Here is a 26,002-nt window from a genome sequence, read left to right as displayed (position 1 = left end):
TCATTGTTAGAATCAAGATGCAAAAAGATCTTGACAGGTTCAAACATTTGGATGAGCTGAATTATATGAAATTTAATAGAGATAAATGTCACAACTTAAATGTGGGCTAAAAGCTCATACATAAAAGTTAGGGGCCTGGATTGCCACCAATTCATCTGAAAAACTTCTTGATATTTCAGTAGACCTTACTTAACACTCATCAAATAAAATCTACATGCTAAAAAGAGTCCCAACTCTATTGTGGTTTTATTGGGCTGGGTTTCCATTAAAAACTCAAATCACCAATTATTTGTTTGCAGCACACCAAATTTCATTTTTTATTTTAAATTGTAGGATCAATGATGGGGCCTCATAAATCATTTCATTTATTCCCCCATGAGAGTGTAACCTCAAATCCATGAATTAAAATTTTTTAAAACTAAAATTTCAATATAATTTATTTCCTTTGCAATCTTAATTATTTATTAACCATCCCCCGAGTTTATAGGCTTCACCAGATCATCAGAAAGGACAATGACACAACAATGGTTAAGAACCCCTGATTTAGATGATAAAACAATTATACCTTAATTATAAAAATAAGGAAAAAGAGAATACCAATACAGATACCAATATGCCAGAAAGACCTATAGAATGGAAGGTGGCTCATGCTGAGCACTCGGGTTCTCAAGGGTTTGATGATGCGCTCTCTTTGTGTCAGGATGGCTCTCCTAGCGCCATTCCATTTCCCAGGTCCTTGAAGTCGGTACTGGTATGCAGTACAAGGGCCAAAGAAAACTTCAAAGGCCAATTTGGGATCCCAGAGAAAAAGTGACAGGAGGTTGGGTTTCACTTTTATTTCAGAGGCTATTTGATCCATGTAATCAACAAAAGGCACTCGCCGAGCATCACGTGAGCTTTTCAGAAACCTGAAACCAAAAGGGAAAAAGGAGAAAAAGTAAGGCCTCTTCCAAGGAAAATTTCTCAGTGCATTATGTTGGTTATTTGTGAAGATCTCAAAGAACTAGTATAAAGAAGCTCATGGGAGGTGATACTAGACTACACAATGTCAAGATGATTTCCTTGTATTTAGTTTGCAGTCCTTTGTGTCTATTCACAGTGAACATTTCTTCCCTTATGTCTTTGCTAGAGCTAGGTGAAAATTTCAGGCAGGTTTAGGCAGATTATTTGTAACACTTTGAAAAAAATTAGTCTATAAGAAGTTTTATTGTGTCTTGCAGCTGGTGGTCACTACATAGAATTGCTCTGGAATATAGGTGCTAAGCTTTATAATTAAAATATTACCAAGAAAAATGAATTTTATTGATGACAGAAACAGATTTCCTTATTGTGTCCAGCTCTGTGTATGCATGTAATTTGTATGATATTACATTTGTTTCATGAAATATCAACAGGTTTAGAGGAAGGTCTGCCCCCAGTTCATTGAGTTGACCACCCATGACAGATTTGTAGGAAGGTATTGATTGATAAGAATCACACTTATACAGAAGGAACAAGTACAGATGACTTGTGATTTGCACTACTGGAGGAAATGAATAGCTTGGTGAGATCATACTTCCCTCAATGTATTAAAATAAAAATGATTGAAGTAGCAAAAAAATAAAAATAAAAAGTTAGATGGTGGAGTGGGTAGAATACTGGGCCTGAAATCAGGAAGATCTCAGTTCAAATCTGCTCTCAGATACCTAATAGCTGATCACTAAAGGTTAACTCTGTTTCATTTTCCTCATCCATAAAGCGGGGATAAAGTATTTATCTCCTGGTATTAACATGAGATATTTGCAAAGTGTTTTGTAAAAGCATTATGGAAATTATAGGAATATAATATTGCAGGAATTATAAGAACATCATTTTATAGGAATTACAGGAATATATTATCATTATAATTATTATCATCTCATATTCAATATCACCATTATCATCTTCATCATCATTAATCTCTCTCCTTTATTCCAAAGTCCTTGGTTAGCCAAATTTTTCAAGAGTAATTAATATTTTCTAAATATGACCTCTTTCATTCAGTATAATACTGAATATGTTCCTTATTCTGATATTCAAGAATTATTTCCGTTGCAATTGACCCCATACAACCTTTTGACCTCATGCCAAGAATTGTGCAACTTATTTTTTTCCTCATTTGTCCTTGATAATATGAATGAATGATATAGACCTGTTATCATTTCATTGTCTCCTGATAGATCTCATTTATAAGAAGACGATATGTCAGGGAATAAGTTCATAGTCTAGTCTTTTACAAGGGCAAATAACAACATTCAGATAACCAGAAACTCCCTGAATGTTCAATAGAAAATAATTGCTGATAATTCTGAAAATAAGGTTAAATTCAATTCAATCGAATTTATCAAATATATGTTAAGTACCTATGAAGAACATGGCACTATTGTCTAGACCCAGGTTTTATGCTGAGAAAAATCTAAAAGATATTTAATGGGGTAATAGTTCAACTTAAACAAGTTAAATTGTCTTTCAATAACAGTCAATTTTCTTACTTATTTTCAATTTTGTCTCGTGTCTTTTTGATTTCAGTCATCATGTCACTTGTTGAAGGTAATTTGTTCAGCCCTAGGGAAAAATACAGAATTTGAGCAGGAATATCTGAAGAAAATACTGAATGGGAAGAATGGTTTTAGGAAGAAATTGTTGAATGCTAAATTTCAAAGCCAAAACCGTAAAATGGGAGCTCTTGCTAAATGAAGAGTGGGCTTGATTTTCCCTAATTGTTAAAGCAGGAAAAGAGTAAATTCTTTAAAGATCTTTCCATTATTTTGACAGTACATATCTTGTATGTAAAATCTTCACTCTGGCTTTTCCTTTTACTCTGAGGGTTATTTCCCCCACTGAAACTTTAAGAGTAGTGTTTCACATCACAATATTATGTCATAAGGCCCAACACTGATTTCACTTTGAAAAAAATATCCTCTCCCCATAAACAAATAAACAAACCCTAAACATGAACAACTTTCTATATTTCTTAACAAGTCAAGCAATGCTATGAAACTTATATTGTCTCTAAAAGATATGCAGTGACACTATTGAATTGTCTGATAATGTTATTTCTCCAAGAAATATTTACTTTGAATTAAGGGATCTTGGACAGTGAATATCCTTAGAATAATTTCTCTAATGGTATAACTTGGAATACTTCAATAAACTGAAATCAAAGTTGTTTTGGACATGGCTCTCTTTCCTTCATATCACACCATATGTTTGGCTCACTATTTTGTCTACATGTAAAAAACAATCCTTTACATACCCTTGAATACACGTGTAGCCCACCGACTCTGGAGTTCTGATACAGGAATGGTAGCTCCTATTGGTTGGATAATGCCAATGAAAGCTAAAGTTGGCTTCTCAAGTTGAGGAGGAAATACAAATTTAAACATGGAACATTGGCTGTCAAGAATTAATGAGCTGTCTTCTAAGAAATGGAAATTGAAAATATATCCTGTGGCAAAGATAACAACATCAATATGTTCTTGAGAACCATCTTCAAAAATGACAGCATTTTCAGTGAATTCTTTCACATTTGGTTTTATTTGTAGCCTTCCAGAAATGATGTGATGGGGAAGTTCGTCACCCATAGTAGCTTGATGGCTCAGAAACCTATGGGACAAAGAAGGAAATCCAATAAAGTGAGTATAAACTTTCTTTCTGAGACTGAGTTAATTATAAATTTCAAGGAAAAAATATAACTTTTTGCAGCCATTACAGGACTTTATTTTTAGATTAAATTAAATTAGATTAAATCTACTGAGATTTAAATCTCAGTAGAGATTTCAATATTAATTTGTGTTCCATATTTTTTCACCATCCCTCCTTCCCAAGACAGTAAGCAATCTGATATAGGTAATATATATATATATATATATATATATATATATACACACACACATATATATATATGTACATACACACACACACATATATATATACACAATCCTTTTAAACATATTTCCAAATTTTTCATGTTGTGAAAGAAAAATCAGACCAAAAGGGAAAAAAATCACAAGAAAGAAAACAACCTAGCCCTTAGTTTTCTCCTGACCTCCAGTATCACATCTCCACTTACCTTTTGGATATCACAAATTAGATGTTTCATAGGTATCTTCAATTTACTATGTCCAAACTAAATCTGTGACTCCTCCTCTGACCCTTACACAAATCTTCCCTTTTCCCAATTTTCCTAACACTGTGGAGGGAATAGCCAGCCATCTTTTCAGTTACTTAGATTGTCAATATAGATGTCAACCCCAATTCCTCTTTCACAATCCCAGTATCTGATCTGTTATAGAGTCCTAGTGATTCTGCTTTTGTAACATCTCCCATCTAAAGCTCCTTCTATCCTCTGTCATTACCATCATGTCGATATAGGTCATCATTACATCATGTTTCAACTATTTTTGATAATTTGCTAATTGATCTTCCTGTCTCAATTTTCTCTGCATTCTTGTTTATCCTGTTTATTCATACTAATTGAGATTTAGATGTATTATAGTTTCCATGATGAATGTAATACCTATGGATTTGACAAAGTCTTTTTTTTTAATCAACAAAAGTAAAAATGTAGGCTCCAAAAAGAAAAACTGGATGATAGTGTTGGGCTTTTTAGAGACAAATTTAGACTAGATAAAAGGGAAAACTTCTTAATAATGAAAACTATACAAATATGAAATGATTTGACTTGAGTAGTATTGTATTTATCTCTCACTGGAGTGCTTTAGAAACTATCTGTTTAATTGTTGTATTTTATAGGATATTCTGGTTTAAGAATGGGTTACTGGATAGTGATTGTGTTTCTCATATCTATTAATATTTTCTATTACCATTTGATAATAATTGTATCTAATATACCTTTCCTCTAATTTTGAGATTCTGTGATTCTTAATTAAATGACGATTTCTAGCCTGCATATTTTCTCTTTAGGAGCAACTTTTCTAAGTGTAGAAAAGTAGTTGTTTTTATTTCTTTGTAACATACTTCTAAATTATTTGATAATATGGAGATAACACATATGACCAAGGCAATAGGTGCCACGTTCTAAGTAATTAATTTCTTCTTTGGTAGCAATTAAATGTGACCACTTAGGGACTTATGAGGGAAGAATATATGGTGAATATTCTCAGACAATATAGGTTTCCTTTGTTTGTAAAAATAGGAAAATGTTCTTACTCTTTGATCTTTGGTAGAATGTATAGCTTTAGTTCACCTCTAAGGTTGTTAATCGACTTGCTAACTCCAGTAAACAAAGAGGACTCTTAAAAAATAACCAAAATAAAACAATTTTTTGATTATACCTATGTTCAGGCTGTAGACCATAAACATTATGGTCAAATCTTGCATTCAATTTGTTCTCTGCCCAGTTGTTGATTATGGAAGTTGTCAGCATTCTATTGATGAAGCTGTGAAAACGAGTGAAGAGTACAGTATCCAAGGGTTTTCCATTATCCCAAACACGGTTCCATATCCATGCACCTCTCCTTGTACTGAGGAAAACCTGGAAGATAGAGACACAGTTAGAAAATATTTTTGTTTCAATGCTATATTACCATTTCAGAAATTTTATTCAGTTGATGGAGAGCCAAAGTTCTTATCTAGCCCCCTTATTTTTGTCTCCCACCATCTCCTTTCAGAAAAAAATTTAAATACTGCACATCTCCTAAGTTTGCTCCACCACTCATTTTAATAATAACAATAAGTTATGACAACTAGCATTTGCAAATATCCCATTGTATCCTCACAACAAGCCTGTCAGGTAGGTGCTATTATTACTTCCATTTTATAGATGAAGAAACCAAGGTAGACAGAGGTGAAACTATGATCACATAACCAGTAAATGTATCAGACTGGATCTGAACTCAGATATTCCTGACTCCTAAGGTCAGCTAGGTGGTACAGCAGATTGAGCACTGAATTTGGAGTCAGGAAGATCTTAGTTCAAATCTGAATTCAGACATTTATTAGCTGTGTGATCCTGGACAAGTAAGTTATTTCTGTTGCCTTAATGCCCTCATCTATAAAATGAGCTGGAGAAGGAAATAGTAAATTACTGTAATTTCTTTGCCAAGAAAATGCCAAAAGGTGTCACAACGAGTCAGATACAACTGAAAATGAGAAAAATTTCCTGATTCCAGATTCAATCCTTTATATTCTGGGTCATCTATCTGTCACTAGGAATAGTTCCAGCAAGACTAAGAGATGACTGGAAAACTTTATTCCCACAGTTAAAAAAAATCATAACATAAGTGAGTATCCCTGTAAGTTAAAAGTTTCCAGAAAAGGATTTTTATTTATTTTTGAATTCTTAGCTGAAAGATTTGCAAGTACTTTAATAATCCTTGATCCTTGGTATTTCCCTTCAACTGGGGCAAATTACAACTCATCTGTATTTTCACATCACATGTGATCTTTGTCCTTGTCCTCCCATTGATCCCGCATTGAGGACTTGTCTAACGTACTGGATGTCATTCTCCAGTTCTTTAACATTTCATGCAAGACAGTGCATCCCTTGACATTTCTATCAATTAACATTTAGTTTCCTTAAATAAGAAGTCCACTTCCTTTTTTCAACACATATCTTTTTGTTACTTCTTGCATGTAAATAATTATTCCTGAATAATATGTTATATGATATGATTGTTACATATAATTATATGAATCACATTATATATACAATCTATAGATTATATGATATGTAAACTATATATGTATAAATATATATGCATACATATATTTATATACATATACATATGCAGTGGCATATATTTATCAAATATGTGACAGTTCACTTATATCCACCATGCAGCTTTCTTCTTTGCCTTTTGGGACATGTGAAACTTTGACCTTCAGGTGTAGCAGTATTTTATGATTCATAGCCATATTGTATCACCTAGAGAATACTGATGCTTATGGGGGTTCAAAGAGATGCTTTGGGATAATTTGTAATTCTCCAGTGGAATCCAATCTAATCTCTTACTTTCAGCTCTGGATCTAGTTCATTGTCTCCTAAGTTTTATATATTGCTGGATTAACTCAATGCCTAATCAAGAAATATAACCCAGGCAAAAGTTGAACTTGGCCCATTTCTTTTTTCTTATGAGTATTATGAAGTCCCTCTATGAATTTTATTGAGAAAGAAAAAAAATAAAATGAAAATATCATTGAAATATCTTGTTAAATGCACATTTAAAATAAAAATAAATGTAAAAAGAGAAGACCCTGCAGTATTTTGGAATTTTATAAAATCAGAACAGTGTTATCCACAAAAAGAAGCCTATGTCATATAGACATATGTGCCTATCTGTCTGTCTGTCTGTCTGTCTCTCTCTCTCTCTCTCTCTCTCTCTCTCTCTCTATATATATATATATATATATACAAACACACACATATACATACATAAAGTCAAAAGAATACCTTGTCATCTATAGGGAAGCTGACTTCAATCTGAATGCTATTAACATCCCCCAGGATATTGGCAATAATCTTTGTTAAATATATATCTCCCTATTTAAGACTTTACATGATACTGATAATTAAAAGATCATTGAAGGAAGTAAATTGTGCATTTATATCTAACAAGGACTCTTAGATAAAATTACATTACTGGGAAACACTTTGTTAGAAAAAAAATTAAAGTTAACAGAGTCTAATCATTTTTAATAATCAACAAAAATTACTTCATATGTTTCAGGCCATTGGAAGGAAAAGATACAATTTATAACAGTAAATTGGGAAAACCTATCTGAATCCAAATGCATTATTTCTACTTTCAGTGATGATGTGTGATGATTAGGCTATAGAAACATGGTTAAATATGTTTCACTTTGCTCAATTGTTTTCCCTTTTTCTAATTAAATCCAATTGAATGCAGAATGAGACCCAGATTTCACTTTTTAAAATTTGTTTTTTTTACTTTTTTTCATTCTAGCAGTTTTTCTCTTCTGATCTGATTCTTCTTTCACAACATGACTAATTTGGAAATGTATTTAACATGATTGTACATGTATGGCTTATATTGGACTGCTAGCTGTCTTGAGGAAGAGAGAGGAAAGAGGAGAGAGAAAAATTTGGAATTTAAAACATTAGGAAAATGAATGTTGAAAACCATCTTTACATATAATTGCAAAAATTGCTACTAAGTATAAAAAAGTCCCTAAATAGATCACATCAGAGTTCTTATAATTACAAGCAATGTTTTCCTCATTTTTTGGCTTCTAATTCAGTGTTGTTTTTAAAAAAAATCTTTCCTCCTATTAGCAGGTATTGAGACTGAACACAGTCAGCTAGTTGTTTTTGATTGTCAAGATATAGCTATCTTATGCAGAAATTAGGTTCTAAAGCCAGGATCAAGGGCAAAAATCATTGAAAACAAAATGACACTTTCTCAATTCTCTTAAATTATTTATAAAATATAGTAGTTAAGGGAAATTGGTATGTTATAATTGTAACTTCATGTTACAGATTAGCTCTAAGAGTTGAGTAGTTTGGGGTGCTAGTCAGAGCTAAGCATCATGTGCTCTGCTTATCTCTTCCAATTTCATTCCATTTTCCCTTTCATCTGCCCTCCAGAGAGTGAGATCTGAGGGAGTGAGGAGAATTATATTGAGGAGATTGGTTGACAGGTTCTAACTATTATCTATCTCAGGATCACCCTAGTACATTATTTAAACTGTTATATTCTCTCTAAGTTTCTACGTATCTGTCTTTTTCTCTCCTTCTCTTCCCCCAAATATGTACAGTTGAATTCACACAAGTTCAATAATATGTCTCATGTTTTCTACTATAGTAAATCTCAAAAAACTTACCCATCAAATTATTCTTACTGTATTTCTCTTCTGCAAATAAAGTAGGGAAGAAAAATTTCATAGATGGTTAATATTACTTTAAGTTACTGGGAATCCTATCTTATGTTGACCAAATCGTACATGAGAAAATAGGTGAAGTTGTTCAAGATATTTTTCTAGCAGATAAAACCTGGATAACATTATCTGCTTAGTATTGAACAGAAATTTATTTGAGGTGATGATGGGTGAGTTGTTCCAAAGAAAGGTAATTATAAAGCCAAACCTGTTTAGCCACGTGACTGAGCTCGCTTGCCACATCTGCTCCTGAATTTCCAATGCCAACCACAAGAATTTTCTTTCCTAAAAACTTCTCAGGACTTTTATACTCCCAACTGTGAAAATAAAGGCCTTTGAAACTTGTGATGCCTGTGAGGAAAAAACACCAGCTTTCTTACTGCCATCTCAACAGTGGAATCAGAAGGGTTTTATCTTTACTAATCTCTTGGTTTGTGTTTTCTCTTATTTAAGTAGCTAGTCTTTAGACAGTGTTCACAAAGGTTTCTTTTATAAATATATATTGTTAATTTTATTTTCATAGAGATCCTGGAAGGTATGATTATATCCTTGTTTTACAGATGAAGAAATATATTCACAGAGAAGTTGTGACTTGCCCAAGATCACAGTTACTAAATCTCTGAAGCAAGATTAGAATTCAGTCCTACCTGACTCTAAATCCAACACTTTATTCACTGTGCCAAATTGTTGCTTCTATGTTTTCCAAAATGTATTTCTTAATGAAAAGTTAAAAGTTAAAAAAATAAAAAGTGGGAATTGGTTGTTTTTTTTTTTATTACCCATGCAATTTTATGTCCACTTAACTTCATATCCTAACCAGATGTCCACTCAAGACATTTCACCATCTTTCTGTCATTATTACCCCACACAAATCAGTCCACTTGACTTTAGGTCCTGCACTGGGAAGAGCTGTCTTGATTGGTGACAATATAAATTTACCCATTCTGTTATATCTATCTGACCCAAGGTCAGACCATGCTACCTTCCACCTAGCCATCTAGACCATCTTGCTATCTATCCTACCACTGCAATAGTCTCCCTTCTATAACCTTAACATAATGCACACATTCAGCTTTACTTTTGCTCTGGGTTCAGTAATCAAATCAGTAATATTGCTTCTGGCATTCCAGCTGACTATTCTATGGATTAACTTACCATCTTTTGTAACTGACTAGACCCAAAGTCCCTCTCCTAGTCAGCACTCTCCTTTATTGTTCTCTCTCCCTATAGAATGTGGTTTCTTTATAACAAAGGCTGTTTTGCTTTTTTTCTGCAAATGTATCCCAAGGGTTTATCATAGTGTTTGAAATGCTATGTTTAATAAATGGTCATTCATTCAGAAAAGAAGGAAGCAAGTTTATCACAGTCAAAGTTCAATGACAGAGCTTATATCCCAACAAAATATAAATATTTCTTTTAAAAATCTTTAAAAAATCCTTTTTTCAATCCATATATTATTTAACAATTAAAATATCTCAACATAAGGTTTATAGCAATACTGGTTTCCATTAGAATGCCAAAGAAAGCATTTGATGAATGGGTTGTTATGCTATGTTTGAATTATCATCAAAGTACATTTTTTTGTTTTGTTTTGTTTTTGTTGAGGCAGTCAGGGCTAAGTGACTTGCCCAGTGTCACACAGCTAGCAAGTGTTAAATGTCTGAGGTCAGTTTTGAACTTAGGTCCTCCTGAATTCAGGGCAAGTACTCTTATCTACTGCGCCTTCTAAATGCCCCATAATTTATTTTTTTATAAAGTACAACTTTATAAAATAACATTGAAGGAAGACCATTATTATGTACCAATGAACTTGAAAATGATTTTTTCCTGGAACTTTGTATAATGGTGAATAATCAACTTTGCCAGCACAGAAGAATCAACTTGAAGGCAAAACTATTATAATTCAATGATATTTAAAACTCCCCAACTCTGATCATTTTTTTTTTTTTTTAGCAATAGAGATATGAGAACAGCATCTTTAGGTGTGACATCTCTAGGTACCAATCTCATAGGGGAGGATTGTCTCCCAGAATCCTATTGAGGAGTTTTGGAAATGCTATTGTTTCAATGGTATTAATGTCTAAGCATATTGGGAGCTTTGCTCACATCTTCCTTTTCAAAGATCTCTGTACTTAGAAACTAAGGGGCTTAAAGAGAAGTTAGATATCTATTACTTTTCAGAAACCCATTTAAATGGACCTATATTCTTATCAATTTGACTATTCTTTCTAAGGATCACAGCCTATCCCTGCCTACCCATCCTGATATGCTTTTGATAATATCTTCTCATAAGATCACCACAGCAGACCCACCCAATGTGCAGTTATATGGCATAGTCAATAGAATACAGTATTTGGAATCTGTTCTAAAAGCCAGTGCTTTTCTAAATAATTTCTAGCTTCAGAGCTAAGCAAGGAGGCTTGAAACACTATTTAGTCTCTCCTGAATTATGACAACTTTAGAATGGTTGAGAAATAATGTTTGCATGAACACGAGAACTATAAGAAAATATAAGATGTAAAGCAATGGTATTATAAGAAAAGATCTATGTAATTAAAAATCTATATGTAATTATATACATTATATATAGAGAAAATTCTTGAAGTAAACATTTTTATAAGGTAATTTTTGTAATAAAAATTTTACTAATAAAATTTTTATTTTAAAAAGTTATTAACAACAAAAGTGATTAATTTCTTGGCCATTCTTTTGGACAATATAGTATATTTGTCTTGTTCACTGTACTTCTGTGTTACTTACCTGGAAAGTTCTCTAATGGAAAGTAGGGATCATTATAATAACCAGTGCAAACCATGATAGCATCAAAGACATAGGATTCCTGCTTCCCATTGGCATCTACCACAACATCCCATTGGCCAGTGGAAGAGAAATCAGAGCGCTTCTTCACGCTGCATACCTTTGACTGAGAATAAATGGAGAAACTCAGGTTATTTTGCCCACCTTCTTCAGTTTCCATTTTGCAGAATGCTAGGTCTCAATCTAGTACATCACAGTTCTTATAGCGTGAAAAGCTTCATTGCTTACTTGGGGTTCCTCCAAATGTCCTCTTTACTAGAAGAGTAAATTTCTTAGCACAATAAAAGGTTGTTGGTCTGTTGTTAAACAATGATTTCTATGAGCCCACATTGAAAGAACTATAAATTTTAACTCAGTTTCTTGTATAAAATTCTGACTATGTGACTATATTTTCCCCAAAATAAAAGTAGAAGAAAACCATTTGCATGCTTTGTGAGAGGATAATGGGAGAGTCTCAGTTATAACTCTTTGTAGAAAATCACCTTTTTTTAAGGATAAACTGAATCTGGTCATCTCTTTCCTTTCAGTTGTATGGACTTTGTTGATAAACAATATGCATGGAATTTTCATATTCTTTTCTTACTTACTAGGAAGTGGATGTATTTCAGAAGATCAAAGTGCTTGACATACATCTGGAGATACGTCATCATTTTGGAATTATGCAAGTAATTGGGGAAATGATCAGGAAAAGGATAATCACTATAGGCTGTCATCTCCTTGGAAGTGTTGCAGGTTGCTGATCTGTAGACACTGTAGGGCCTTCCAGGTTCATAGTTTTCCTACAGGTAACAAAGGACTTCATTGTATCAATTAAGGAAAAGTGATGCATACCTAATAAAGAACATTCCAAATATGGCAAAAAATGAGGATTCCAGATTTATTACTAAAAGAGGCCTTAGGGAAAACAATTGAAAAATATGTTAACAATCCACTTAACTTATTTGAGGTTTTGGCTCCATTTTCCCATAATTAGAAATGTGTCCTAAGGAAAAAGTGCCATTCAGGAGGGTCTAGGTGCCCCAGTGGATAGAGGGCTAGCCTTGGAATCAGTGTAACCTGATTTGGAATCTCTCTTCTGACCCATATTGGCTGTGTGGCTCTCATCATACTCTTTAACTTCACAGGAATCAGGATTTCTTTAAGACCATAAATTGAAATCACTGATTGTTATTGGTAGAATGAGCTTCCTTCACATGAGTTTCCAAATCTAAAAAAGTCATAGTAACTAGAATCTGTTAAAGTGTGTGGCTGTTAAATACAAAGAACTGTTTCAAGGAGCATCTCTGATTTCCCTGGAATATTCAAATAGGTTATTCATGATGAACTTATCTACCTATACAGACAATGGGGGATTCTACTTTCCATCTGGGTCAGTGAATTTGTTTCACTTGGTAGGAGGGCAATTAGTAATTGCATTAACAATCCCCCCCCCCCCAAGATAATCTGTAGTTTTATGGGCAGTTAGGTGGCATAGTAGATAGAGGGCTAGGTCTGAAGTCGGAAAGACTCCTGTTCCTGAGTTGATATCTGGCCTCAGACACTTTTTAACAATGTGGGCAATTCCCCTCTGTTTCCTTCTTTATGAAATGAGCTAGAGAAGGAAATGACAAACCATTCTTGTTGGAACCTTTACAAATTGTTAAGTCATTAGAGTTGATAGAGACAATAATTATCTAATTTAGCATGGTTCAGTATGATTAATCTGATCCTATGAGGAAATGTTATGGGCCAGAACTTGAAACAAGGTACTAAGTACAACTGATAGACAATAATGCTTCGGTTCACACCTTTAGAGAGCTCTTATAAGCAAGAAATATTTGAGTACTCATTGGAGTTCACACGTTTGGGAGATTTCAGGGTTTAGTATGAGATATCTGAATTCACACCTCCCTTGAAGCTCTTAGGGCTAGAGAGCATGCTGGGAGATATCTCACAATCCCACTCTTGGAGAGGCAGCATAAATAGAGCTTCAGTGAGCCACTTGAGAGAGTTACTTGGGAACATTTCCAGGGGTCAGAGAGGAGCACTCTGGGAGGAAGCCCACAAGCCTTCTCTCGGAGGCAAGAGAGATTCATTGCATCTTCCACCTTGGTGCTGGCTGGAGGTTGAAGAAAGCAGAGGCAGAAACAAAGGACAAAGCTGCAAGACCTCTTAGAACCAAGGAGAGAGAGAGAAGCCTCTAAGAAAACTAACCGGGCTATATATATTAATTTTTCTTAATTTTATAATCTAACACTAAAAATATAGTCTTAAATTCCTCATGGCCCTAGGACTGCCTGACTGTTTTTTAGCTGATGAACAATGGGTGCCAAATTTATTCATAATTTCAATATTTTTTGAGGTTCCATGATGCCTTTCTACGAATATTCTCTGCCTTGTTTCACAACACGTTTCCCATTAGACATCAAGATCAGTAGCAAATTTGAACTTACTTCATATCTCCAGAGTCCTCCAATGTCATGACTTCCTTCAAAGCAAGTGGGTTCCAGTCCTTCTTCCAGACACACTTTAATGGCCCCTAGTCCACTGACCCCAGCCCCAATCACTGCAATTCTTTTTGCTGGCATTATTGTTGGAGCAGGAAGAATGTCAAAGAGGAGTTTTAGTTCTACCTTTGAGGAAAAATACAGGATTTTAGTCTCTTGCACCTTATTCTTTCTTTCAGAATCAATTGCATTTCTAGGCTTTGATGCCTTTTTCCAAAGCCTTCTCTTTTGGGCTCTCTAGAATCTGTCAACAAGTAATGAGAAATTTGAAAATTCTACTTTTGAGTCTTTTTACTTTTGCCTCAGTTAGAAAATAGCAGAAAAGAGAATTTTCAAAAGCAGGAGTTTTGGGTATAAAATGTCCAAAGCATTGGGAATTTTGGCCAATCCTCTTTGAACAAATAGTTGTTGACTTTTTGAGTAATTCCATTGCCCTCAGATGTCTAACCTAATGGTTTTGTAATTATTAATAGAATTTCTAGAAAAATTTGATTTGATTAATACAGATATATTTTTATGCACACATAATTTTTTTGATCCTTCTGGTAAAATGGCTTACTATTGATTTCTCTGAATCATTAAGGATGGTCAATTTAATTTAGCTCCTTTTTTTTTTTTCTTGAGGTAACTAGGGTTAAGTGCCTTGCCTAAGGTTACACAGCTAGTAAGTGTTAAAGGTCTGAGGTTGGATTTGAACTCAAGTCCTCTTGATTCCAAAGTCAGTGCTCTTTCCACTATCTACCATCTAGCTGCCCCCAGATCCATATTTTTCTAAACCCACCTACTTTATAAACTATCAAATTTACTAAATCTTGGTTAAATGACAAATTACAAGCCTCTCTTTTTCCATTGTCTTTCCACATTCCTATTGGTCTGCAACTTTAGATTTTACTCATTTTTTGCCTTAATCATGGATTTGATATTGATCTCTTAATCCCCTTTAATGTTAGTGCCTTCCTTCTAAAATCATGTTCAACCTCTTATATGTGTGTGTGTATACACATGATTGTTGACAAGCTAATTGAAAGCTAGATAGCAAAGAAGTAAATTTCTGTAATTCTAGGAGTGTTTCTGACCTTCTTGTTATTGTTATGTTACATATATGGGCATGGCTATGGGGTGACTTATCAATTACTATATGTATAGGAATTTTAAAAAAATCATCAGTAGGAAATTTCTGTAATTAAGTCTTCTAGGGAAAAGGACAAAATCATGACCCATGTATATTAATCTGACAACACAAGGAGATTAGTGGAGCAAATAATTTAAAACAAGGAAAGCTATGGATTCTTCTTTGACCTTAGAATGTCATCTGTAAGTTCTAGTTTTCTAATGGGTTGAGAGCCATGGAAGTCCTAGTCAACAAGCATTTATTAAATGCTTCCTAAATTTATACTATGCTAAGACCAGGATAAAGCAATGAATAACAGGCTCAGAAATTGTTTATATATTTTGACCAAGCAAAGACTTTATTTAGATTGTGATCCTTGCTGGAATCAGAATATAAAAATCAGTAAGGGAAAGAGCCGAAAATCATGGAACTAACACTTAATGATCCTGGCCTGCATAGTTTCCAGAGGGGAAACAACTCAAATATCTCTTCTGGTACTTATAATAGTAATAAACAGTATATAAAAAGTAATAATAAGTAACAAGTACAGGAAAGAAAAAGGGCATGTTCAGACCTATTGATTTACAATAAGGTAGGCTTACTGACCTAATGACTAGAAACCCAGGATGTCTGTCATGTTCCAACCCTAGCATGTGGATTGAGCACCAGCCCTGAAGTCAGGAGGAGCTGGCCTCAGACATTTAATACTTCTTAGTTGTGTGACCCTGGCCAAGTCACTTAACCCCAGTTGCCTCAGAAAAAAACACAAAGCAAAAAAATAGAAATAAGATGATGTTCACAAAATTTCCTATACACTGGTTTACTTATGTGCATAAAACAATAGACTTCCATTATGAATCATCTTATCCTCTCCAGAGAAAAACTCAAGGCTTAGCATGAGATATCTAATGTCAGGGATAATGAGGAAAAAAGGATTTGAGACAAAGGATATCACTGGGTCTCAGTCACTAGAGAATATGGGTACAGTTGGGTCTCTGTTGTCAAAAGTTGGATGTGACGTGATAAAGCACCTTGAGCTTCCTGTGTAATGATTCTCAGGATTTGACAGTAGGAGAAATGTCCTTCAGAGAGGCTGTCTTAAGAATAAAAATATCCATGTGAATACATCCAACCATTCTGGAGAGCAGTTTGAAACTATGCTCAAAAAGTTATCAAACTGTGCATACCCTTTGATCCAGCAGTGTCACTACTGGGCTTATATCCCAAAGGGATTTTAAAGAAGGGAAAGGGACTCCTATGTGCAAGAATGTTTGTAGCAGTCCTCTTTGTAGTGGCCAGAAACTGGAAACTGAGTGGATGCCCATCATTTGGAGAATGGTTGAATAAATTGTGGTATATGAATACTATGGAATATTATTGTTCTGTCAGAAATGACCAGCAGGATGATTTCAGAAAGGCCTGGAGAGACTTACACGAACTGATGCTGAGTGAAATGAGCAGAACCAGGAGATCATTATATACTTCAACAACAACACTATATGATGATCAATTCTGATGGATGTGGCTATCTTCAACAATGAGATGAACCAAATCAGTTCCAATAGAGCAGTAATGAATTGAATCAGTTAACCCAGTGAAAGAACTCTGGGAGATGACTATGAACCACTATGTAGAATTCCCAGTCCCTCTATTTTTGTCCGCCTGCAGATTTTATTTCTTTCACAGCTTAATTGTACATTATTTCAAAGTCCGATTCTTTTTGTACAGCAAAATAACTGTATGGACGTGTATACATATATTGTATTTAACTTATAATTTAACATATTTAACATGTATTGGTCAACCTGCCATTTCGGGGAGGGAGTGGGGATAAGGAAGGGAAAAACTGGAACAAAAGGTTTTGCAATTGTCAATGCTGAAAAATTACCCATGCATATATCTTGTAAATAAAAAGCTATAATAAAAAAGAATAAAAATATCCAGCACCAAAACATTTTTTCCTCATTAATGCACTGAGATATGTACATTCTTCATTTTTCCACAACATTGGTTTATTCTTCCATGTAGGAGGCCTGTCCTGTGTTTTCCAGTTTGGGTATCACAAATAGGGGAAGGAAGTAAGAAAGAAAAATGAAGGAATAAAGAAAGGAAGGAAACAAGAATTTATTGACTATCTACTACACATTAGGCACCATGCTATATGAAATAGTATCTCATTTGAAATGCTTATAACAATTGTGGGAAGTTGCTGGTAGTTATTATAATATAAATGTATATATCTCCATATACATATGTATATAGATATTATGTCATTATTATATTATATATTTTATAATTTGAAGAAATTGAGAAAGGGGTTAAATAATCTGCCCAAGGACTAGGGAAAAGTAAAAGCAAAAAGGAGACCTTGCTGTTGGATAATTAGCATTCAGTTACCAGAAAACAACTATCTCAAAGTTCCAAACATGTATGTACTAGAAACACTTCTTTGATATTACCAAATCCAAAGAGATCTTCATTGAAAAAAAGGGCAGATTTTACCAAATATACTTGTTACTTTGTATACTCACTACCCGATTTTTATTGGGTATTCTCTGATTTCTTGGTAAGTACCTTTTACTCAATATTTTTGCTTTGCTATCACAACTACTACCTATCTCTTTTACACAATAGTTCTTTCAACATTTGAGGATAACTACAGTGTTTCTTCCCTTTCTCTTTTTCTGTCCATATTCAACATCTCTTCCTTTTTTTTAACAATTCATATTGTGATGATGGTTTCCAGGTTCCTTATCATTCTCATCCCCCTTATCCTGACAGATTCTGTTTTATTACCATTGTTCTAAAAGTAGCAATGAGAATTAACACAATACTGCAGATATAACCCTACTAATAAAAACTACAGTGAGATGATTAATCGCCTTGGCATAGAATCCCTGTCTGGCTCAGTTTCTGAATCTATAAAATGGAAATAACGATACATCATTGGATTATAGTCAGAATATGGCATACTAATTTATATGAAAGTTCTTTGAAAAGTTTCAAGTGGATCACAACCCCAATTTTCATGGAATTAAGATTAGAAATGCCAAAAATAAATCAAATAGTCAGGTGATAGGTCCAAAACTTGAAAGATATATCTGAAATTTATGCTAAGCATCTAGATTTTTTATTTTTGTGCTCAAAATGTGTAATCATCTAAATTACTCAAATCCACAATAGTGGATCTTTATATATTCAGCATTTCTGACAAAGAACTTTGAAGTTCTGCATTGAGATGTGATGTGGAGGGAAAAAATCTACTCTCAACCAAACCAAAAAGAAAGTGTCTGTTGATAAGTAATAAAAATAAGCGATTTTATTTTTTCTGGAAAGTTGATCCCTATAGTTCTTATTAGCAGTAAGTTAAATTAATTAGAAAATGTTCCCTCCATTCCAATACTTAGGGAGGGTCCATAAGGGTCTCTTCCATGATTTGACCTCTTTGATTCATTAGAAAATTCAGAACAAATTTGCTCAAAGTTTATCTCATCAATTCATTGTTTGATCATAGTTCTCCTATGCTCTAATCTGTATTGGAGGGAGAAGATAAAGCCATTCTGTACTGGATTTTAGGTTTTAGGAAGTCATTACTCTAGCATGGTGCTTTCCACCAGTTGTAGAATGAAACCTCAACTAGCATCTTTTAATATGGAAAAAGATCTAATACCCTCTTGTGTTTTCTGGAGATAATCATCATAATAAAACGTTTGGAAAAGTAACTCATGGAATTCATAAAGAGGAGGTTGTGAGAGTGAGGCAAAAGAGAGAGAGAGAGAGAGAGAGCGCGCGCGCGCGAGAGAGAGAGAGAGAGAGAGAGAGAGAGAGAGAGAGAGAGAGAGAAAGAGAGAGAGAGAGAAAGGGAGAAAGAGAGGGAGAGGGAGAGAGAAGAGACGAGAAGAGAAGAAAAAAACAAGAATGTCTGTCACAAAGACAACATGATAGAGGCACATCTGTTTTTCTGAGAATTAAAAGACCTTACATAAATCCCTGATTATTCTGCTAACTAGTGGTGGGAGGTTAAGCTCGCTAAAAATCCACGGTACTTTCTTGATTTTAAAAGCCATAGATGGAGGACTATTACAACTATATTATCACTATTTCATCAATTTTCATAGCTCAGAAATATGTCCTGATGTTAATAAACTATTGGTACAAGAACAAGAGCAAACAACTCTCTCTCCTTCTATAATTACCAATTAATTCACAAGTTCTTCAAATATGGAACATATAGTGAGAAATATTCTTGTAACACCTTCTACCACCCACCAGCAAAATGATGTTAAAGATATAGCTGTACATCATAGATAATAGAAATAGAGAGTTAGAGCTGGATTTTAGAGAAAACATAGCTTATCTTCCTCTTATTTTATGAATGAGGAAACTAAGGTTAAGCAAGTTATTGAAAGTCACATAGCTAAGTATAAATAGAAACAAGCTGAAATGTAGGGATTAGAGACAAAAATTGTTGTCTTCCAGCTTTACAACATAATTTAAGAATGAGCATTCTAAAGTTGAATATGTCTACTCTATTCTTGGTCTTTGGCACATACTATACTATCTGTACTTTTAATATGGAGTGAAATTATTAGATCCAGTATGTTCTTCTTCCTATGTTGGTCTCTGAATACTTCTGCTGTTTTTCCTCTTTCGCTTTTATGAAACTCCTTGTACTTTCTGATCTATTTCTCTGTTTTTTCCTGCCTAAAAAAGGACCAAATCCTACCCCATCCCCTGTGGTTATTAATGGCAGATCATTATTCAACCCAATTGAATATGAAATAAGATTAGAAATATTGTGAATGCCTTTAAGATACTAATTTAGCTCTCATTTATGAATTTTCATACAATGTGAATAAAACATTTCTCTCTGTTATAGGTAATTATACATATATATATATAAAAGAAAAATAATCATTTTCTCTAAATGTTTAATTGCATAAAGTCTTCCCCATATATACACAAATACATATGTATCTATGTGTATATCTATGTATATATAATATATATGTATGTGTATATATAGACATACATCTCTAATATTTAACCCTAATGTCACAAATAGTTTTGGAAATGAAAGCTCATAAAACTCACCTGTGACAAAAAGAAAATTCAGATTTGACTGTGCTGTACCCAGGTGATGAGGCAGATATGAACTTTTGAATTCTTGCAGTGTGAAGACTGGATGTTCTGTTGTCCTCTCTGCTTTCTTCCTTTTGAGCCAGCCAACTAAGTTTCCTTTTATAGGATAGCTGGTATGCAAAAACTCCTCCCTGCATCTCTCTCCTCTTCCCTTTGCTTCAAGATATGTGGTACAGGTGAGTAGATATTGGCGTGCCAGGTTTTTACCAAATCAGGTCAAGCAGAATTTAATCAAAAGTTGTACTTGATGCCAGGGAAATGAAATGGTGTACACTTAGGCATATGACTTTAGCCATTGTAAATGTTTGATAAATAGAAATATTATAGTTGAATTGAACTGAATATTAATAGTCATAGCTGATTCTCGATAATCCTTTAAAGTTTACAAGCCTGTTTTCACATATTATCTCATTTGGTTTTCACCTTAACTTTTTGAAGTAGCTAGTATGAATATGATAAATTTCATTTTAGATATGAGGAAACTGACTCAGAGCTACAAGTACTTCTGGTACCAGAACCAATCCAAATCATTAATACCATCCCAGTAGAGATACAGGAGCCTAAATAAAAGATGATTGCTACGAGAAAGAAAAGGAAAAGAGTATGGATAACTGTGAGAATTTGAGATAAATTTCATTCTTTAAATGAAATGATAAAACGTCTGTAAAAATATAATTACAAAGCAACAGGACCAGTTATTACATAAAAGTTATTATAAAACCTTCACCCTGTATAGCTCATGGACAGAGAACCTATTTTTTCTCTCAAGGGCCATTTGGATATTTATAGCATCATTTGTGAGCCACACAAAATTATCAACTTAAAAATTAGCCATAACAGGCCTGCTATGTTTGGCCAAACATTTAATTAACTCACCCCTAATGTGATGCCTGGAACTGCAGAAGTGCCTTGCAAGGCCTTTTATAGCCCACAGACCAGACGTTGTCTACCCTTGCTCTAGCGGAACAATATCTGTTCTATAATGTTGTCTGACAAGTGGTCATTTAATCTTCACTTGGAGAATTCTAGGGAAAGGAAATCCACTCCTTCTCAAGGCAACCTATTACACTTTAGGACCACCCTAATTATGTAAGAAACTTTTCTTGACATCAAGCCTAAATCTGCCTCTGGGGCAACTTTTACTTATTTTCCCTCAAACTCTAACTTTTGGGGCCAAACTGAGCAGGTATAATCCCTCTTCTAAAGATAACTCTTCAAATACTGAAAGGAAGCTGTCATCTCCCTCACCTGTTCATTCCCTAAAAAGCATTCTCTTCTCTGGGTTAAATATTTTCAGTTCTTTTATGGCTCAAGTTCTCTTTTTTATTATTATATAATGCTTTTTATTTACAAAATATATGCATGGAGAATTTTTTCAGCATTGATCCTTACAAAATCTTCTGTTCCAAATGTTCCCTTCCTTCCCCCCACCCCTAGATGGTAGGTAGTCCAATACATGTTAAATATGTTATAGAAATGTCAACTCCAATATATGTATACATATTCATATAGTTATCTTGCTGCACTAGAAAAGTTGGATCTAGAAAGAAAAAAAGTCTTGAGAAGGAAAAAAAAAATGCAAGCAAACAACCTTAAAAAACTTTATAAGGAATTTATAAACTATATATTATAAAACTATATAACTTTATATTATAAAAAACTTTAAGGAAACATGTCCCATGGACAGGGTCCAGATGTTTTTCTTATCTCATGCTCTATATAAAGCTGAGTTAGCTATGGAATAAATGGACTTATTTTCCATCTCCCACCTGACCCGTGTTTTAGTCAGCTCTTCTTCCAGGCCATTCTCCCACAAGCTAAACTTCTCGATTGTGGCTCTGCTGGCCCCACTGCAACAATTGGGGCCTGAACTTGGGGCCCTAGTGAGAGGATTGTCAGTCAGAGTACAGACCTGTATGTGCAGGAATCTGGATTTCCCCATCAGGATGAGGAGAATCCTCTTAGGAGAAAGGTAAGGGAAGACCCGAACATAAACCCATCACTGGGAGCACATATATGAACAAAAGGAAAGATCTATGGTAGAAGAGGGAAAGGGAAGTTTCATTTTCTCCATAACTCTGGTAGAAGTAGGGGAATCTTTCTAATTCATCAGGCTAATAATGGATATTAGAGAAGATGGGCCAAGTTCACATCAAAAGCCCAGAACAAGTGAGAAAAATTTAATTAGGCAAACAATTATCCCCAAATCAGAAGAGATGTCTTTAGCCACAAAAGTAATTAAGGTAGAAGCTTCCTGTGTCACTATGGAGGAAGAAGAAGTTGTGGAAATGTTACTGAAATTGATAATGCAACATCAAAATATAAAGAGAAGAAAATTGGGAGGACAGTCCCAGGACTTACTGAGTATATCAGGCTTAAATCTATATGTAAAAGCTGCTGTGTGTCTGTATATGTATGTCTGCTTTGCATTCTGTGTTCTATTATAACAGTTAGCAAGCCTGTCAGAGATAAGAATTCAGCCTCTGTGTTGCTGGTTTGGAAAAATATCAGGCTGAATTGTTGGAATTGGAATTCATTCAGAGTAGTAATTCTTTCAGAGTGGCTCTTGGTAATGGTAATTTGGGAGCTAATTTTGGGCTCCTCCAGAATAAGATAGTGCAAGGAAAGAGAATCTTTTTCTCTTTCTCTCCCTCTCTCTCTGGCTGACTGAAGCAGCTTTGCATGAGATGGAGAGAGAAAAGGAAAAAAAAAACAATATATTTATTATAGTGAAATAGAAAGTGTAAGCAAGTAGAAATAACAAAAGCATAAACTGCAAAAGATTAGAGAGTTTGGGAACTTTTGAGAAAACAGAAAAGCAGTGTACTATCATTTTTTAAAAGTCCTGTAAACAAGGAGATTGTAACTTTTCTATGAGAACTCAGGAGTGAGGAATCATGCCAGGAAGAATCTTGAGATAAAAATCCATATGAAGCAAGAATTGGCACTTCACTCTTTCCTGGCTTACAAAAGAGAAGAGGACTATTGGTAATTACTGTGCTTATGAAGCAGGAGAGATAAGCATGGTAACATTATCAAAACAAAATGCTAAAATATTGAAATAGGAAAGATCATGAAGGGAATAATGGCTATTATCAATGTGCTATTTTATCATTGAGACTGAAATATCCAGATTTTAAAATAATACATAATTTAAAGAAAGCCTTATATTCATGAAGTTTGGTAACTACTCCTGAAAAAATTCAGAGACAGGCCTCTTTTTTATATCTTAGCTATCTGATGGATTCTCAAATAATCTGACCCCAGAAACTTGAGACAAGAAGAGATTCATTACAAAATCTTAATGATTTAAAAAGTTGTTAAATAATATTGACTTTGATGTGCTATCGATACCTATACATCAACTTTCCCATCTAATCTTCTCTTTATAAGGATACCCTTCATTAAAACTTTCCTAGAACTCTGTCATCAGAGGCAAAACATAAGCATATCTTATAGAAAAAAAATTATCTGAGGCCTAATTAATAAGAATACTTCCTAATGAGAAGGTACAAGGAGCAATATATAAATTATAGGGAATTACTCAACCCTGCCCTGACAATCAGAGTTCACATTGGAAGCTTATGAGAAAGTCATGAAATGCACCAAAACAGCCTCGTTAAAGCTCCTCGGTATTGTTGAGGGCATCTCTTTCACTAAGATCAAGCAAGAAAATCAAGAGACATTCACAGATTTTTGGCCCATTTGACACAAGCAGTACTGTGCATGGTGGGGGATAGGATGGCAACTAAAGCATTGATTAAACAACTGGCTTTGGAAAATTGCAATGTATTTTGTAAGAAAGCCTTGGCAGGTATTCCTAGGGAAGCCTCTGTAGAAGAAATGGTTACACACACTGCCAAGGTGGGGTCATAAGCTTTTTATGTAGATCTTATGATACAGAAATTAGAAGCCTTAGGTACAGGGCCAACCAAAGGAAAAAAAATGGACAGATGTGTTATAAATGTGGGAAAACAGGATATTACAAGGTTTGATGTTGGGAAAATTCAAAGAAGGGAAAAACAACTGGGGTCCTGTCCTTATTGTGGCAAAGCTTTTTGTTGGGCTGCAGACTGCACATCAGGAAACAGGTAAAGGGGATTTGCCTCAGCCTCCTGAACAATAATAGGGGCAGCAGCCATGTTAATACTCTCATATCGACCCAGTCAGAATGGGAACAGTATACTCAATAGTTACTGTTCTGTTAAAACGACAACCCCCCCCTTTCTCTACTGCTTCTACTGAGAGATAGCAAATACCTCCATTATCTCAGAATACTGTTGCCATTAATTTCTCTCTATTGTATTTTTAGTTTTTGCAGTGTTGCCCATAGTATACACTACAGGGGAAATTGTTACCATAGCATCCATATACACCATTACAGAATCAAGGACTAAAGTATCTTTCAGAGACTCTGTTGCCATTCTTTTCGTGATACAAATGCCCAGAAGTATAAACATTTGCCAGCTGAAGTGAGTAGAGTGACCTCATGTTTATGGGATTAGCTAGGTACCACAGAAACTTCTGCTCAGGATTAAAATGGAAGGAAAGTGGTTTGAGGGCCTTAAAAATACAGGAGCTGATAAAAGTTATTAATAAGGACCAGTGGCCTCTAGACTGGCTGTGGAACATTCTGATACTAACATGTGTGGAATTGGAAAAGTGCAGAGACCATTACAAAGTGCCTTGTTGTTTATGTGGGAGCATGAGGGACAAATAAGCTGTATAAGACCATACATTTTAGCTTCTTTCCCTACTGTGCTATGGGAGCGTGCTTTACTATCACAAATAAAAGTTATTCAGACAGAACCAAATTTATCTTTAGGGCTACTGCTGAGCTGCCAAGAGCTCAAAAGGTAACCATTAGAAGGCAGGATTTAAAAGCCCTCAATTATTTTCAAAAATTACTGGGAGACATAAATTGGATCCTGTCTTCCTTAGCCCTTGCACCACGTGAATTACAACCTTTATTTGATGAGGATCAAATCTTATTATCAAATCTCTTCATCTTATGAAGAGACCCCGTTTTCTCACACCAGAGACAGAGCCATAACTAGAGAAGGTGGAGAGAGCCATTTCCAAAGCTATGATTACCTGTATTCAATTGAATCAGGAGGTTATAGTAATTATTATCCCTACATCTGGTAGCCCTTTTAATGGTATATATCAAGGACAAAGGGTTTTGGAATGGATGAGTGGTCCCCCATCAAGGAAAATGCACTCGTACACCACATGCAGAATAAATTACCCAGGTAGCTAGAAAGGCCTGCAATTGAATGGTCACCAACTTAGTTGCTTATACCTTTCCTATACTCAGGAACCAAATTGAGAGTTTGTCATCAGATAATATTGATTGGCAGGTGCTTCTTGTTCTATATCAAGGTAGATGGGCTTATGAGTAACCCCTTAAAATGGGTAGAGTCATGTCCCTGTGGAAATGGACATTACAAACCATCATTAAATCAGAGCGTCTGCTAGATGTCTTAACTATTTTTATTGATGCAACTAAGGATCATTGTGCTGTATATAATTTTCCTTCTTTAAACTTCCTCCAAACTTTATAGACTCC

At 34.5% G+C, this 26,002-nt stretch overlaps 1 protein-coding gene across 1 annotated transcript; it reads right to left on the bottom strand.

Moving 5' to 3' along the window:
- Positions 1-301: 301 nt before the first annotated feature.
- LOC100933316 (dimethylaniline monooxygenase [N-oxide-forming] 5) lies at positions 302-14,302 on the bottom strand. Its single transcript, XM_031968414.1, has 8 exons — positions 14,127-14,302; positions 12,282-12,473; positions 11,638-11,800; positions 9,086-9,228; positions 5,316-5,515; positions 3,275-3,624; positions 2,511-2,583; positions 302-908 (listed from the first exon to the last, which is right to left on the bottom strand). Exons 1-8 carry the CDS (start codon positions 14,259-14,261, stop codon positions 560-562), a joined length of 1,605 nt encoding a protein of 534 aa, XP_031824274.1. The 5' UTR covers positions 14,262-14,302; the 3' UTR covers positions 302-559.
- Positions 14,303-26,002: the final 11,700 nt, after the last annotated feature.

The sequence above is a fragment of the Sarcophilus harrisii genome, chromosome 4 (genome assembly GCF_902635505.1).
Source record: "Sarcophilus harrisii chromosome 4, mSarHar1.11, whole genome shotgun sequence".
NCBI classification, from domain to species: domain Eukaryota; kingdom Metazoa; phylum Chordata; class Mammalia; order Dasyuromorphia; family Dasyuridae; genus Sarcophilus; species Sarcophilus harrisii.
The sequence above is the reverse complement of the archived record's forward strand: the minus strand, read 5'-3'. Positions and strand labels throughout refer to the sequence as shown.